The sequence below is a fragment of the Diadema antillarum genome, unplaced genomic scaffold (assembly GCF_040938485.1).
Source record: "Diadema antillarum isolate AM-2024a unplaced genomic scaffold, OU_Dant_1.0 seq00001679_RagTag, whole genome shotgun sequence".
Classification (NCBI taxonomy): domain Eukaryota; kingdom Metazoa; phylum Echinodermata; class Echinoidea; order Diadematoida; family Diadematidae; genus Diadema; species Diadema antillarum.
In genome coordinates, this window is record NW_027272374.1 from 47575 (window position 1) to 65588 (window position 18014).

At 39.7% G+C, this 18014-nt stretch overlaps 1 protein-coding gene across 1 annotated transcript in view; it reads left to right on the top strand.

Annotated features, from left to right (window-relative positions):
* The window catches only part of LOC139711648 (trafficking protein particle complex subunit 10-like), a 29567-nt gene extending 14961 nt beyond the window's left edge, over window positions 1-14606 (top strand). Inside the window, exons 10-21 of the mRNA XM_071623509.1 lie at window positions 287-378; window positions 1723-1863; window positions 2377-2495; window positions 3577-3930; window positions 4414-4589; window positions 5726-5864; window positions 6414-6691; window positions 7558-7655; window positions 9744-9867; window positions 11193-11396; window positions 12281-12659; window positions 13676-14606. Coding sequence (XP_071479610.1) covers window positions 287-378; window positions 1723-1863; window positions 2377-2495; window positions 3577-3930; window positions 4414-4589; window positions 5726-5864; window positions 6414-6691; window positions 7558-7655; window positions 9744-9867; window positions 11193-11396; window positions 12281-12659; window positions 13676-13869 — 2298 coding nt within the window. The 3' untranslated portion in view covers window positions 13870-14606. The remainder of the gene's footprint in view (window positions 1-286; window positions 379-1722; window positions 1864-2376; window positions 2496-3576; window positions 3931-4413; window positions 4590-5725; window positions 5865-6413; window positions 6692-7557; window positions 7656-9743; window positions 9868-11192; window positions 11397-12280; window positions 12660-13675) is intronic.
* The last annotated feature ends 3408 nt before the right edge of the window (window positions 14607-18014 follow it).

The window sequence follows — 18014 nt, forward strand, 5'->3', positions numbered from 1 at the left end:
TATTCTAGCATCACATTGAATGGAGAATATTTACAGTGGAAGATGTATAGACAAGGGACTTTTACAAGAACAGACTGCCTAATGCCCAAAGTGATCATTGCAAGAGAAAGGATATACTTTGGTATTTCACAATTATGAATATGAACAAGACAGCAGCAGAAGAACTATTGCCCTGGCATATTTGTGCATATTCAATGCCCTCAAAACACAATGCTGACAGCACACAGTGACTTACTGGGAAATAATCTTGTTTTGTACTGTTCTGCTTGTTGTAATTACAATCCAGGAACTGTCTGAGCTTGCCATGGGAACCTTCAAGCACATTGGACGGATGCGCTCAGCGAGGCTGATCGGCCAAGACCTGGCCAAGTTCTACATGTAAGTACGCTGCATCTACATAAACTGTCCGGAAGGTTTTTAGACAGTGGCAAGCAGGTGCAGTGCATATCAGCCTTAGAAATGTGGTGACTGGCAGTGTGTGCAACTCATGCTGCAATTGGCAAGAAATATTCAAGATTTCATATTGTTGTGCTACTTGTGACAGTGGGTGATTTCAAGTTCGGTGCTAGTGCTAGTGCTAGTGCTAGCTCCCAAATAACAGCGTTAAATCGAGTTCCAAAACTGACGGTCAGATTAACGAGGCGATACTGATCAAAATTATCGATCACCAGCACTAGGTATTGGAATCACAGCACTGCGAGCTCTGCGGGAATTGCGGGACAAAAAAAGTGATGGCGCGTGATTACAGTCAAATATTAAAAGATGTAGCCAAAACTGCTTAGTTTAAGTCACTACACATAGTGAGGAAGATGGATTAAAATGCCACAAATTGCATCCATTCCCCAAAATACAATTATCTTAATTTTGCTCCCAGGCTCAGATATATAAAGCCATGTCTGGAGTGTTCATGTTCTTTACGTGGGCGACCACTGCATTAGCATAGACTTTGCATGTAAAACGTGCATCTATTATGGATGTGAATACGGGTCTCACACGGCAACACTAACACCAGCACCGAACTTGAAATGAAAAAAAATGATACTAGTAATCCCTAGGGGCTAGTGTTAGTCAGTGGGGAAAAAGCATGTAAATCGCTAATACAAACAGCGGAGCTCGGTTCAGCAGATGACATTCAACACCGAGCCCAGCACCAACTACCGGAAATATGTCATAATTTTGAGGTCAACTCCCAACACCGACATGATTTCAAGTTCGGTTTCAGCACCGGTGCTAGTGCTGAGATAGCGCTAGCACTAGCACTAGCACCGAACTTGAAATTACCCAGTGAGTGTATCTGTCTTTTGGAGAATGAGTGTAGAGGGAACACAACTTCATTAATTAAAAATATTTCACAAGTGATATGCAGCAGTGTGGTGGATGCAAATAATATTAGTGTAGTTGTTGTCAGTTACTGTGAATGTAAGTCACCAATGAAGTAATTGGCTAGGGGAGGAGGGAAGAAGTGAAAGATGGTTCAGTGCTGTCTGTGATGTTGTATATCTATTAGAACATTGCAGAATGAATAGTGCTTCAGTGGAACAAATGATAAAGTTCGTAATAAAATTAGCTTTGATGCAAATAGAATCCCAGTTGTGTATGACATATATGGTATCATTGAACCTCGTTCAAAAGAAAAAAAGAAAAAAGAAAAAAGGATGGAGGCAGAATTAGGAGCTATGCCCTGTCATGTTGCCACTCCATATCTCTTTTCTCATGGTGCAGGAAAACGGGAGAGCTACACAAAGCGGAGACCTTCCTCTCCGATGCCCTCAGGATCTATGAGAAGGAGGCGTGGCCTTGGCTGGTAGCCTCCACCAGGAAGGACCTGGCCGAGTGTCACAAGAAACTGGACAACAAAGAAAAATATCCTTTGCTGTTTTAACCCTTTAAGGCTTTCCCACCTGAACTGCTGTTTTGATCAGAGTTCCGTCCATTCATGTATATGTTTTGTCACTTACCATTGCTCTGCATGTGATAATGCAATGCAGGGGAGGAAGTGGATTGGTGTCAAGAGTCAATGTAGAATGTACACCCTTCTGCCCTCCCCTTTAGGTGGGAAGAATCTCCGTCTGGAATTCTTGGAGAGTGATAGGGTCCACCCCCCCCCCCCCCCCCCCATTTTCTTTCATTTGGGGGGGGGGGGGGAGGGGAGCCAAACCATTCAACGATCTGGACCAAAATTAATCTTCATACCATTAAAGATTAAATGCATGCTTTCATTATGTCACCAAATTGTGTGCATTGATTTGAACTGGTGCGGCAATGGTATGAGTAAACTTTGAGGAAAATGTAATGAAAGTCAGACCAATGGTCAGATCAGTGTATGGGGTGTTACTGTTGGTGCAACATATTGGATTCCTTGACTCTTAGTCCCACATACCTGAAGCTGTGCTGTCAGATAGCTGCAGAAGCCCTCCTACCAGAAAGTGAGCGACAGGCCTATTATGAGGAAATGAAACGCCTCACCTCTGAGGTCGAACAGAGCGAAGATGCAGGTATTAAAAGTTTTATTTATTGGCTGTTGAACACATATTCTTGAACTCCTCGTTACTGGTCACAAGGGATTTTAGGGATTTTTAGGGAAAAAAAGTGTGAACTATTCAAATCATCTGGCCCTGCCCAGAAACAACCACCTTCCCCCCCCCCCCCCCCCCCCCGACAACATAACCCACCCCAAACCAATTGATATCATTTACATTGCAATGCAACAGTGTGGCTAAGATAAGAATACCATTTGGTGACTTCACAAATTTCAGTGGTTACAGCTGTGATATGATTTGGTTCATTCAGATTCTCAACGATATGCCACTTCTATACAGCTGTATTCATTCACATTGTTCGAATGATATTGAAATGCGACTTGTTGTCTTATATGTTTTAATAGAAAAAAAAATTAACACCAGGGGGGTGTTTCACAAAGCTGTTCTTAAAGTTAAGAAGGACTTAAGTGCGACTGGTGATCAGTTCTTGTGTGCTATAAGTATCAGAATCTCAAAAATTCAGCACAGTAACTGATCACCAGTCGCACTTAAGTCCTTCTTAACTTTAAGAACAGCTTTGTGAAACACCCCCCTGGTACTGGATACACTGACATTTTTGCTGCCATTTTATTATCATGAATTTTCCAAATTTAGACTCTCAATTGCCAAAATAATCATGAAAAAATATTGATCAAAATGATAAATACAATATTCCCCCCATATACTGTCCCAGGCCAGCACATCAATGTTGCAATATCAAGTGACTACAAGTCAAAGAGTCCCAAGTCCATGCTATCAGGCCCCTTGCTCAAATCCTTGGAATACTGGTACTTTTTACTTTATGAGATTTAATCTCATTTGAGATGAGATTTGAGATGAGATTTAATCTAATTTCTTGCAATGTTTTAACATAACGGGTTGTTTGAGAAGTCAAATTTTTGAATGTTTGTGTATGTGTGTGTGTGTGTGTGTTTTCGAATAATCATGTTAACCTGAAGACCAATAAGTGCAAAATAAAAATGTCTTATCAAGTGCCATTAGTGAAATCATCAGTGTGTACAGTATCTGATGAGGCTGAATGTTGTATGTTTTGCAGGGGACAGCAAGTCTCTCATTCCACTGGACACGATATGCGCCTTGCCAGCCCTTTCTGTCGACCCTGCTGATGGTCATGTCGGCAAGGAGGAGGCCGTCTGCATCAAAGTCACCTTCACCTCACATCTCCCTGCACCAATCACCGTGGACCTGATCACTCTTCAGCTGCATGATCAGTCCATGGCAGGGGGTGTGGCTACAGACGGCCAGCCAATGGGGATGGAGAAGAGCCCCTCCCAGGACAGCCTGCAGAGACTGAGGAACCTGGAGGCCGTGTCAAGGGTCAGGGAGAAGGGCGGAGTTGGTGTGACCCCTGACTTCCAATCCGAGGTCAAGATGGCTGGAGAAGTTGACAGTAAATTCAAATTTTCTCTTTATCAATTATCAAAGTGTCAGTTTAGTTCTAATATATCTTGCCTCAAATTATGGCACTTTATGATATATTCATCATCCATCAATTAGCAGTTGTAATTTCTGTCAGTTCTTATCACAAGCAAAAAAGAAAGATAATGAGCCGAGTCTGCTTCCTGTGCTTTTCCAGTAGAAACAGTAGATAACATTGATTTTAAAGCTGATATTGATGAAGAAAATATTCTGCCTGACACACTGATATTTCTTTTCAGGAAAGGAAGCTGAATTACACATTTCACATCATATATAGAACAAAACACCTCAAAGTAGAACATCATTTAACAAACAGGAATTCAACAAAAGTAAATCTTCAGACGGTGACAGAATTATCTAAATGTTGTCCTTTTGTCAGATGATCCTGTTTTGTGTATGTAGTTATGCGCTGCTCATACATCATTGTACCTCTCATGATCATTCATATCTTCAGTTGAGCTGAGCACTCTGATCTGCCGCAACGCCCAAGCCGTGCTGCAGAGGCAGGATAGCTCCTCCTCCCTCGGCAGGACCAAGGATGTGGTTGTCAAGGAGACGTGCTCCAGGTCGCTGATGTTGGAGCATGTGGAGATGCAACCAGGGAGGAACGTTGTAGAGTTTGAATTCAAGGTAAAGCTGCTACGTGGAGAGCCAATGAACATTCTGTATAAGCTGTTGTTTTCGCGAGTATTTAATTTTTGCGAATTTCGCGAATCACAGTTGGATCGCAAATTTAACAACACGCAAGAATGCCTCCATGCGCTTTGTTGATAGAGCATTTAAAACGTAAGCGTCGGCGTCAATTCGCGAAAACAACATATCGCAAAAATGTCTGTGACCTCGTCATTCGCGAAAATATCTGTACGCGAAAATAACAGTGTATACAGTATACTTTAATCTGTCTGAGGATACTTGTGTGTGATAAATACCCTGCAATAATTCCTCCCCCTCCATTTCCTGAGATCATAGAATGAACAGAAGTGTAATTGTGCAAGTATGTGTATCTATTCAAGTTTGCACCTCGAGTGATCCATGAGGTTTTAAAGAACAAGATTCACAGTAATAGATGTTTCTAGGAGAGAACAGTACCAGACCTGCAATGAAAGTTCAGAGGTCACTTTTGAAAGGTCAGAGGTCAGACTTTGAAGGTTGAAAGGTCAGAGAGGTTTGATAGATCTACAGCAGTGAAAGTCTTGGTAAATGTAATGTATTGGCTGGAGTGGTAGGCACAAAGGGCATCTTAAACACTGTCTCATCAATAAGCTAGTTCGGAGTTAGCTCATGGGCGCATTGGTACGAATGACCTTTCTTTTCTCTCAGTCGGTTAGGGGCACTTAATTTAATTCAAAGGTTTTATTTTCACTTCTTAACTCGTTTTAGAGTGACATAAAGCATAAGCTTTACATAACAATTTATGGGATTCACAATCCTGTTCAAACAAAGAATAGAGTTGCGTTGACCAGATGAGCAGAACGATCCGTCAATTTACACTTGGGAAAGCGTCCATTTCATAATTTTGCATTGAATGTATTGACAATCTCTTTCTTTTGATATTGCCAAATACCACTTTTGCTGTCAGGTGGATGTGCTGGCAAGCAGCATTTATGAGTATCTCGTGAATAATCATTACATTACAGATGCTTATCCCAGTGAATTTAAAAACCATTATTCCTGTTGGTCCGAATGACCTTGTTTCTGCTCATGCGCAAAGTGGAACTATGAACTGGCTTATTGTGATGTCTGCTTTTGTCCCTTGCCATGTCAAGTCGGCAGAGAATGGTACGTTCCAGGTTCGGCAGCTCGTCTTCAAGATCAACAACGCAGAGTTTCTGGCCAACATTGAAGACTGTCTGGAGATCGAAGTGTTCAGCAAAGAAGCGCAACTGTCCATATCCTCCAAGTCTGGTAAGTAATATGTCCCCTAAATCTCTTCTGGGCTACATGTATGCTCCTCATCTTGGGAAAGTATATTTTATGTCTCTTTTTTATATTTTTGACCATTTCAACTATTTCAGGAACATTTTTCATCTTGTATCTTGTGTCCTTCAAGAACATTGCCCTTTGTGGGTCTATGTCTTCATGAAACAGAACAATTTGTAAAAGTTGTCTGGTATGAACATGTATGACCCAGACTCAATTGTTGTATTGATTTAATGAAGGAAACTTCAACTTTTCATCCTTTTTTTTTTTTTGCAACTTGCTACGGTGGAATAGGATGGGACCCAGAGATGGGTTAGGCTTATTTCATTTCTTTGATGTGTGGTGTACCTGTAGGTAGGCAAGGCGGAATACACCATGTATTCCGATAAATTTCTAGTTGGGTCATACTTTGTGAAGTTAATCATGACTTGCATGTAAACATACGAGGTGTATGCTGCTGTTTCTACAGATCTACAGAATGCGGCAGGCAAAACTTATATTGTCTTTCCTGTGATATTCTATCGTCTTGCCCAGGTCTCCTGTCTGGCATTCCACAAGTTGTCAACCTCAGCCTCACCACCGGCCACTCCCCTGTCGCCACGGGAACCTCCCTGGCCATCACCACGCCTGCTGCGCTCGGCATCCTCCCCTCCAAGAAGGAGGAGTACGAGGTGGAGTCTTCCCCGGAGGGAGGGAGCATTCGGTTCCTGCGAGATGTTAAAAGCTACAGTGAGATCGCCCTGAAGGTTTGCATCGTGGCCGAGATGGGTCGATATACGGCTGCAGAGAGAGAAGAGAAGGAAAACATTCAGGTAAAGTACAGTATGTCACCCAAAAAATTACAATCAGATTTTCGCATTGATAATGCCCAATATGACTAAACTGTCTATATGCTACTTCAAGGTCTTAAAATATAACATCTTAGCTCTATTTTACAGAAACCCCCATTCAATTTGGTTAAGCGGTCACAGAGAAATGTGGATTGTTGTAAAGCATGTCATGAGTCTAATTCTTCCAAGTTTAGCACTTTGATGCTCTTGTGTATGAATACAATAGACAAAACTTGCAGGGAAGAGATTCCTGACATCGTCTACAAAATTCCTCATTTCTCTTTGACCACTGAAGCATATCAAATGGGGTTTTCTGTGAGATGTAGGAAATGAGTTATATTTTCATACCCTGAATTTGTATTTAGATTGATTCACTATTCTTAAAGATATCATTGCAGAGCTCCCATCGTATTTTTTTTTTTTGACATACGGTACTCTCCACAAATCTCCCTATTGCATATTTACTGTAAAACACGATATTTTTCGCGGCATATTTCGGAGCTGAAGTCCTTTTCCACAGCATGAAATTTTTGCGAGTTGCCTGTAACATTCAATGCTTATAGTGGAGACAAGAACTTTCATGTGCATTTTAATTTTCAATCTTGGCTCTCGCGAAATTAAAATGCGTACGAACATTCCTCGTTTTTAACACAGTACATTTAAGTGTAAACATAGAAGCATAACGAACCAACTTTTTAATTAAAAAAATGGTATGATCTCCTCCCAGTGTCCCTTTTATCGCAGCCCTTATTAATTCTTGCATTAAGCAATGTCTCCTTAGCATTACGATACAAAGTATGTATTTCACTATGTTCTGATCCATTTTGGGAATGCATTTCTCTGTACAGTTCTCTGTGGAGTGTCCATGGTCAGAGACTGTAATGACGACCCTGGAATTCAGCAATCCTTTCACATTCCACCACAAGATTTACACTGCTGGGCAGAGGTGAGTGGGCTCTTTATTTTCAGTTTATGGTAGTGCAAGTACAAACAAACAAAAGAACAAAAGTCAAGTACAGTATATACTTTTACCTTATCTATTGCACTGTTTTGTTGGTTTGACTTTGAAGAGTTAAGATGTTCAGTATATGCATATCTGTATGAATGCACAGGCATTCACACTGACTGGTATATTTATGTGCATAAAGACATGCACTACATACAAGGATGTAGCTGTACAACAAATATGAACAAGCAGCATTCCATGTTTCCCCCATTCATTCATTCATTCATTCATTCATTCATTCATTCATTCATTCATTCATTTATTTTTTCATTCTCATGTTTCTTCTAACAAAACATAACACAAAGTAAATCAGGAATTCAATCATAAGCATACATACATTACAAAGTATGAAAAATAAATGATAGTCAACAAAGTAATAAAGATAAATTATGTATAATAAATTATGTATACATACCGTAAAATACAAAGTTATGTTTAGAGGGGAAAAAAGAGAACTTCCTCTTATTGCCAGGGCAGTTGAAGACATAGATAATCATTTTGAAATAGGAGTCACAATCACTAAAACAGAAATGCAAAGTCAAATGTCACAAATATTTTTTTTTCTCACTGACAAATCAGGGACATCTCAGATATGACAAGGAGGAAGCCCTATGTGTGATACAATTTGAAGCATGTTTGATTTTTAAATGTTTGACCAGAGTCCATAAGGAACTGTAAAGTGTTTGTTTTGATAAATAAGCACATACCATGTGGGTCCAAAGTTTCCTAATGAGAATTCATCACTGATAGATATTACTGATTAAAGGGTATCTGTATATAAAGTGCATATTGTCGCTGTGATGACAAAACCTTGAATCTCAAATTTGAGGAACTGAAGTGGACCCAGAGGCTTGTTTTGATAGAAAATGGGAGCATAACATGTAGGTCCAAAGCTTCCTGATGGAAATTTGTCACTGAAAGTAGGTATGACTGATCAAACAGCATCTGTATATAAAGTATGTATTGTTGCTGGGGTGACAAAACCTTGTTTGTCAAATTTTGATGAAAATCCCTTATTTTTTAAACCAAACATCAAGTAATCAGTAATAAGATATTCTGTCCAAATCCTAGCTGTCTCACCCCTCAAGGAAGCCACTACAGCATGTCAAAGAAAAGTTGATCCCATTTGTTATAGTGCCATGTCTTTTTGCTCTCCTGAACATTTGACATCTTTGATTTATGAGGTTTTGTCTCCCAACAGCAATGTACTGTAAAAGTGGATATTTTCGCGCGACTAATTTTTCGCGCTTGGCCGGGTGAGAAGACTTTCGCGTGTTTTTAATTCCGCGGAATCAAGACATCACGCACAGGAACATATGGCAAGCAAAAATATTCACGTGCTTTTATTTTCGCGCTAGTTTCTGGTTGCGCGAAATGCGCGAAAATTTCAACACCGCAAAAATTTCCACTTTTACAGTATTGGTAAAGAAGTCACAAAAAGAGGAAGGGGAACACCAATTTTGGAATGCATTGCAAATAAGGAGCATCACTGTGCAGCAGAGGGGAAAAGCCCTTCATTGAACAGATACAACGTGTAGTGTTGTTTTTGTTATTGTATTTACTTTTCTATGTTGTGAGAATTCATTTGTCTTCTGACAGGAAGTTTTGAGTGAACAAATGCAGTGATATTACACTGGCTTAAATACCATTCACCTGTACCAAAATGAGTAATCAGAGATCTAGAAGCAGTATTTGAAATCTTATCATAAAGCAATGCTCTCGAAGAAAGATGATAGTCACAGAAGTAACAAGAGCACATCACAAATATTTAGTTTTTGTTTGCAGTGCACTCCCTTTATAATGAAACATGGTTATAACGAACTTCTTGTTACAATAAAGTAAGAATTCAGGTCCCAAAATTAGCATATATATGTCTTCATATAGTTTATTCTTTGTCTGTAATGAAATTCTGATATAAAGAAAGAAAAATGGGGGCCTAGAGGACTTTGTGATAATGGGAGTTGCCCGTAACATAGAGATATGGATTTACACTTGACATGGAGCAATCTCTTGTTTTAATATTACTAGGAAATTTCTGCAGGTGTCTGTGCAGAGCTGCGGTCGTCCTTCATTTGAACTCAATAGTGGGTCACTTGAAGTCAGAGGAGAAAGGTCACTGACGCTGACACCTTCATTTCGCTTTACGTCTATTGTGAGTACACATACATTGAAAGAAGGTGGAAATATTTATATCAGTTGAGTTCTCACTGCCCATTTAAATCTCATTTGCAGATGATTGTATGATGTGTAGAGTTCACACCAAACTGTGCCTTTGTCATCTGTCAGTTTCTGGAATGTTAATTTCTACTCATTGATGGAGTTATGAATTTCTCAGTATTTAACATAGGTTTGACATGGTAACACAGTGACCTTGAGACAAATGCTCCGATTCCCTTGTCCATCTTGGACCACATAACATAAGAATGCTGGAATTGCGGGCCCTAGGCATTTCTTCCAAGTTCACTGGGTGATTTCAAGTTTGGTGCTAGTGCTAGTGCTAGTGCTATCTCAGCACTAGCAGCGGCGATAAAACCGAACTTGAAATTGCGTCGGTGTTGGGAGTTGACCTCAAAATCATGACGTATTTCCGGTTGCTGGTGCTGGGCTTGGTGTTGAATGTCGTCTGCTGAACCGAGCTCCGCCGATTGTGTTAGCGATTTACGTGCTTTTTCGCCATTGACTAACACTAGCCCCTAGGGATTAACATTTTCGTCATTTCAAGTTCGGTGCTGGTGTTAGCGTTGCCGTGCGAGACTCATATTCACGTCCATAATAGATGCACGTTTTACGTGCAAAGTCTATGCTAATGCAGTGGTCGCCCATGTAACGTACACGAACACTCTCGACATGGCTTCATAAATCTGAGCCTGGGAGCAAAATTAAGATAGTTGTATTTTGGGGAGTGGATGAAATTTGTGGCATTTCAATCTGTCTTCCTCACTATGTCCCTAAAACTAAGCAATTTTGGCTACATCTATTAATATTTGACTGTAATCACGCACAATCACTTTTTTCGTCGCGCAATTCCTGCGGAGATCGCGGTGTTGTGATGCCAACACCTAGTGCTGGTGATCGATAATTTTGATCGGTATCGCATCGTTAATCTGACCGTCGGTGTTGGAGCTCGATTTAACGCTGTTATTCGGGGGCTAGCACTAGCACTAGCACTAGCACTAGCACTAGCACCGAACTTGATATCACCCACTGTGTCACTGCCAGCAACCAGGGTTAACCTGATGGTAGTTTTGCTGCCTGGAAAGCGGTAAATGACAGGTGAAAGTTCTACTTGTAACTTTTTCTGATATGTTTGTAAAAATGTAGATCAGGAGTTGTGATCCTACAAATAGATTTGTACAGAGAGTTACAATCGATAATGAATCAGCCACAGCACATCTTCACCTCTCGGCATTAATAATTTCTTTCCTCGTTCAATATAAGCATTATTGGCTAAATTTGTTACTTTTTCTTGGTAACCAGCCACTCCAACCGGGGAAGACAGTGTCATACTTATGGGAGGCCAAATCCTGCTCGGAATCCTGGCCCTTGGATATGACTAGTCTACAGTTCTCAGTCACCTACAGGCCACTCGATCTGAATCTGGATGCGGAGAGTGCAGACATTCACGACGACTCCACTCAAAATAGAACAAGCTTCTACGACTTTGACATCGAGAACTACCAGGTATATAGGCCTACTCTGCATTTGACTTTGTACGATAGAAGGAATCAGATTCTCTGTGTTGCTGATCTTGTTTATAAGTCTTAATTGTAATTGCATATCTCAAAAAAGCAACTTCTGTTTTTGCATTTATGAAGTTTTTCTGATACTTGTTATAGTTCATTGATGATGATTTTTGCCCTCTTGCAAAAAAAAAAAGAAGAAAAAATGATATACACATCCACAATCAGACATTGATTATGTGTGGGTATGTAAACTGAATGAACGTGCAAGCACCTTTGAAGTCTACTTTGTTGATATGAAACAGGAAGACAAAGTGACGGTGTTTGCATTTCAAACTTTATACTGCATACAGCAACCACACATAGCAAATTATTGAAGATGCATGATGAAACTGAATAAGTGTTTCAGATCACGTGAATGCTAGTATTTCGTGTGTATGTGTGTTTGTGTGTGCATGTATTGGTATGTGCCTGCAAGATATGGTGAGGAACAAACTTGGGTTAGAATTCTGAACAAAAATTAGCTTAAGCTGTATTTTTTATGGAAATGAAATGTCATGACGACCAAGAGATTGTGGTATCTACATATGATTGCTGAACCTGACTTTATTCATTCAACCATCAGTTAAAGGGCAATTTCATTATTGCAAAACAAGCAAGCGAAACAGTTGTTGTGTAGTGTCTTGGAAATGAAACATTTTACATGATGTTGTGCCTGTTATTTTAGCCGATGTAGTGGCGCATAACTGGAGTCAATCAATATCCAGATGCTGAGTGCAAAATGGGAATTATTCACATCCAATGGTATACTGGCCGCTTGATATCAATACTGCAATGTGCTTCCCTAACCCTTTTCCACTTGACCTCATTATCGTTATACCACAGACTCTGTTTGAGATCACATCGATCATCAAACCTCCCCCGAAGGAGGAGCTCTGCAAAGCAGGCACCCTCTGCTCCCTTGATGTCACAATCAAGATACTGGACACGCCTACCGCAGTTGCCATGGCAAACTCATCTGGGGACACGCCCACAAATACCCCACTCACGCCCACAGTCCAGAGTGTGTCCTCTCTCATGTACGAGATTGACACGGACGGAGGCATGTGGGCCGTCTGTGGGCGCAGCACTGGTGTCGTTACCATGCCAACCAAAGGGTCAGAGATCACAGAGGTGACACTAGAGGTCATCCCGCTGGTGGCTGGTTTTCTGCCCATGCCTGCCATCAGGTTAAGCCAGTACATGACTGGTGTACAAGCAAAGGGTAAGCTGACTCTGCAGCTCATGTGCCTTGTGTATTTTTCATGTCTGTCCATTCATTGTTTAGCGAAATCAAGACTGTAGTGTTGGTAAATTGTGACCAAAACTTTAGTAGTGAATTTCATCATGACTGAAAACGTGAACCAATAATGAGATTTCAATTTCAATTTCAGAGATCAAAGGTATGAAAGATTAAACTTTTCCTAACTTTTGTGTGCATGGTAAAGAAATTTTATTATTAGCCTAGTCTTCATAACAGTGAATTTACAGTGTCTAACATGTGTAAACAAATGGCCCTTATTAATCTGCAGTTGTAAAGTAAAGAACATCTGAAAGGTAGAATGCTTATTTATTCTTATCTTATCAATGATCAGTGCCATAGTGATTACGTTCCAACCTTTTTTAGTGGAAGATTGTGGATCCTGTTCTGTAGTGTTCCATAACCCCCCCCCAAAAAAAAAAAAAAAACCACTAAAAAACAAAACAAACAAACAAACAACAGATGAAATAATAGATTATCTTGCAGTCATTGTATAAGGGTCTGCTCAAATTATGCAGGAAAGGACTAGATAAATTCCCTATTGAGTAGAATTGGTGCACACATCATCGTATGGGCTTATAATGTGCCCAGTGGCATGGGGGGGGGGGGGGGAAAGGGGCAGGTTCAGGAGGAGGGGCAGTGGAGGGGCAGGGGAGGGGCAGGGGAGGGGCAGGGGAGGTGTTGACAGCCAAATCTGGGGGAGATGAGAGATGCCTTTGGTATGTCAAAGGCTTTTAAGCTATAAACATATGTAAACCTGACATTACCTTCGCTATATTCCTTGCAGTGTAAAGTTAGATGGTGTTTGTTAGAACTGCTACACATCCATTGCATAATGAAATGTCTGAAGTATTTGATAAATTTTTAAAAATTCATTTATTTTTTTTGTGTCGGAAGTGACATTCATTGTTTGTCTTATCATGATATTGTAATATTTCACAATATTCATACCCGATTTCTTCCCCACTTTGTAACCACAGATGGGAAACCCTTGGCTGAAGCGAACACAACCAATGCAAACAACCAGGCATCTCATCACCATAGCAACTCCTCTGACAGGAAGCCCACCATCTTGCCATTCCGAGACAGCCAGGTCTACTACAGGAGCAAGGCGTGCCAGATACGAGTCCTACCAGAGTGCAACCTGAGCACGGTGGAGGTTGCCGTGTCCTGAAGAAGCATTCTGTGTTTCGGAGTCAGGGACTGCCATCTGTGGCTACAGTGTGATCCGAACTTTCACCCCAGAAAGTTTTGATGTTTTATGACATTTACAAGAGAATTTTTGTGCAAATTCATAGTGCTTGTGAGAGAAAGATATTACCCACAACTTTGGAACTATAAAGTTCATAGTGAGAAAAATAAAAATCACTAAGAAGAAATAGTCTTTAAAATTCATTGCTGTTGAATTGATGTGAACATTCATGGAGCGTTGATTGGAGAGGGCTGTTAACCTGTATGCAAGTGATATATCGCAGAGTTATGTTGTGATATCTGTACATCTTGAAAACTGACTGTTGTGATAGATTTCAGGTGTCTCATAAGAGGCTTATTTTACCACACTTCATATGAAAGTCCTCATGGTTACAAGAGCCTCCTGATGTCAGCCAGAGATATGTTTGTAGAATTAAGTTAAAAAAATGAGGCCAGTTAATATTATTATTCCTCTAAAACGAGCCTTCACCATTATGTGACCATGCGTCATAAAACGAACAAAAAGTTGCATGCACTGATTTTGCGTGAGGACTCAAAATAGGTGAGATGGGTCAGCCTAGTCAATCTTGAGTTTTTCATATTGCGTGAGGACTCAAAATAGGTGAGATGGGTCAGCCTAGTCAATCTTGAGTTTTTCATATTTTTTTGAAAGAGCAAGACATCTTCTACATTATGGTAAAGTTTGGGAATTGTGGTTTAAGCATTTTTATGCCTCCGCAACGAAGTGGCCGGAGGCATTATGTTTTCGGGTCGTCCGTCCGTCCGTCCGTCCGTACGTCCGTCCGTCCCGTTTTGTTTTTGTCGATATCTCAAGAACCGTGTGGTGGTTTTACATCAAACTTGATATGAAGGTATATCCTTGGGGGATAATACTTTGTGTGGATTTTAGGGTCACAGGGTCAAAGGTCAAAGGTCACAGGTTTATTTTGTGGAAAAAAAATTGAAATTTCATGTTTTTCTCCATATCTCGCAAATGGTTCAAGGTATCTTCATGGAACTTAGTATATATGCTTGTACCGATGGGCAGTGATTATCTAGGGAAGTTGGGGTCATGGGTCAAAGGTCAGGGGTCAAAGGTCAAGGTCAACTCCTCAAAATATCACTACTTTCCTTAAAATGCAATAGGCTGAAGGTTTTTTTTTTTTTAACTTGATGTATGGCATGTATTACCCAATATATATTTTTGGGGAAGTTTCTTGCCAAAAGGTCAAAGGTCAAAAGGTAAAAGGTCAAGTGAAAGTGCTAAATTGCACTTTTTCCTCCATATCTCGAAAGTAACTCAAGGTATCATCATGAAACTTACATATTTATGCATGTTCAACCTAACAGTGATTCTCTTTGGAACTGTGAGGTCAAAGGTCAAAGGCCAGGTTTAGATAATGCTATTTTCCCATTTGATACTGAAATTATACTTTTTCTCAATACCTTGAAAATTACTCAATGCATAAACTTATACAAGGGTCAAAAGTCAAGTAAAAATCATCAGTTCCCCAAATACCTGCACTCTGACATTTCAATCATTCATCCAATTGAACCTAGTTCTAGGAAAGTGAACATTCAGCACATTTGTGTCAAACCTGTCATTTTAATATTTTGCCAATTGTGTGAAACTGTCATCACACATTGTCAAGACATTGTACTATAGACCTATTAGGAGAACCATGCATTATGGCGGAGGCATATCAGTAGCCGTAGCGATATATCTAGTTTTAAATAGAAAAGTGTGATTAGGTGTGTCTTATAGTCCCCTTTGCATTTTCGTAAACACCTCTCTCACACTCTTCACTTTCAACTCTAATAACTTTTGAAAGGATTATGCTACTGCTTTGAAAGTTATTATTAGTCATGGATAGAATGTGTTAATTGAGCATGATCAATTTCAGGTTAATCTTGTAATCCCTTCATTGTTGTTGCTGTGGAGTGCATTACTGTTTTTTTGTCCCATTCACGTACATCTAGCACGGCCTGGTAAAATTAAGTGCTTGAACATACCCCATTTTCGAGAGGCTCTTTTCTCGGGAAACACCTTTTCCAGAGTATGTATTTTCTTTTCAATATTCAGATTGGTTATGAGAGTCCATTCAAACAGAGTTATACATCATTTTAAAGCTTAGTCTGCTCTTCTAGAATCTGCCCTTGACTAAAATTTAATGTCTTGCGACTATTTGTTAGTTTTGTGGTGCAGGGTCACATACGTGTATTAAGAATACTTATTATTGTGTGTGTATGAACATTAAACTTGTGAGTGTTCTAACAGCTCTTGATGGTGCATTTCATCCCACATGTGGTACTACGTTTACATGTATCGTATCTGGCAATATGCATTAGAAATATTCGAAATGCACTCTTTACATGTATATCCATGTATCAAAGCGGTGCAGACTGTCTGAGTTACAAGAAGGCTTTGGTGCAAATCTTGAAATGCATTTGTAAATTAGCTCTTTAATATGCTTTGCACTGCTGTCTTGTGAGGCTAATACTGTAAAAGCTGTTATTTTCGCAAGGGCTTAATTTACGCGAGTCACAGTTGGATCACAAAATTAACAACACATGAAAATGTCTCCATGCACTCTGTTAATAGTATATTAATGTTAGCGGTGGTGTCAGTTCACGAAAACAACATCTCGCGAAAATGTCTATGCTCTCCTCTTTTGCGAAAATATCTGTATGTGAAAATAACAGCGTATACAGTAATGCATAATATGCCTCATATACAGGACCCTACTCAGTGCATGTCTATTGTGTGTATAAGTTAAAAGAGGCTCTATGTACTTGTTAAGAATGACATAAATGTATGTTGTGTATTTGGAAGTGCAATGAAATAAACATATGACCAGAACATTTAAATGAAACATATTTTCTGTATTGGTAGAAGTGATTGTGTTCTATAGTACTGTGTGTGTATCACTGCAGTTAACTTCTTCAATAGAAAACACTGTATGACACAGTTGTTTGTTGTTGGTATTAGTTGTAAGTGTGCTTGTAGCCGGTCTTTGCTCAGACAATGTTATTGGACTTAGGACACAAGATCCTTACAAGAAGATGTGTCAATGAATGGAATAACGAGAATTGCAGACATTCAGTGGTGATCTGTACCTATCAGCTGTACCCATCATACCATCACACAGTCACAAACCACATATTTCCTATGATGTTCAGCTTACATGAGGTCAGACAGCCGTTGACATGGCAGTTTCAATTGTAAACGCTTTAATAGTAATAATCATAAATTAAATTTTTTTTATAAAATGCTTCATACAACAGTTTTGAAGTTTTTTAATCGTAACTAGGCCTGGAGGGGGCCTTGGAAGCTCCCCCCCCCCCCCCTTGACACTCCACACAAAATGTAGCATCACAAGAAGCTATGTATCTGCGTAATGTTTCAAAACCTTTTGCTTTCGAGTTTCCTGCAGCTTTTGAGACCAAATTTGTGACACTCGGGTGCATGTTTTCGAAGATACGCATAAATATGTATGTAAATTGTACTTGCATATTGGACCAAATACTGCTCAAAAACGTAAATTCATATACAACTTCAATGCAATCATAACGTGTGACTAATTTTGTGCTTTTATTGTTTAAAATCAATCAAGAACATATCTTCATGCTTAGAACAAAGTGTCCCCAACAAATTTCATTGATATAAAGCAATAAAAACAAAAAAGTCGAGAGCAATGAAATACAAGAAAAAAAGAACATGAAATACTTAACCCGAACTAGGCGGGGGCTCGGAGGCCCCCCCCCCCCCTGACATTCCGCGCGATGTGTCGCCATCGCAAAAGCTATCGCCGCGACGTTTCATGATCTTTTTTTTTTTTCCGAGTCTCCCGTTTCTTTTGACAAAAAATTTGTAACGCCCGGCACGCGGTTCCAAAGTTATGCATAATTATGTACATGCATGTCATGCTAAAAAAATACTCAAAAACTTGAATTTTTGTATGTATTCAATGCAAACCGTGCTTACAGTCAAATTTCATAAAAGCATGATTATTTTTGGGTTTTATTGATTAAAATCAATTAACGGTATATTTTCCTGCTTGCAACAATGCTGTGGACAAATTCCATTGAAAAAACAACGAAAAACAAAAAGTAAAAAACAAGAAATAC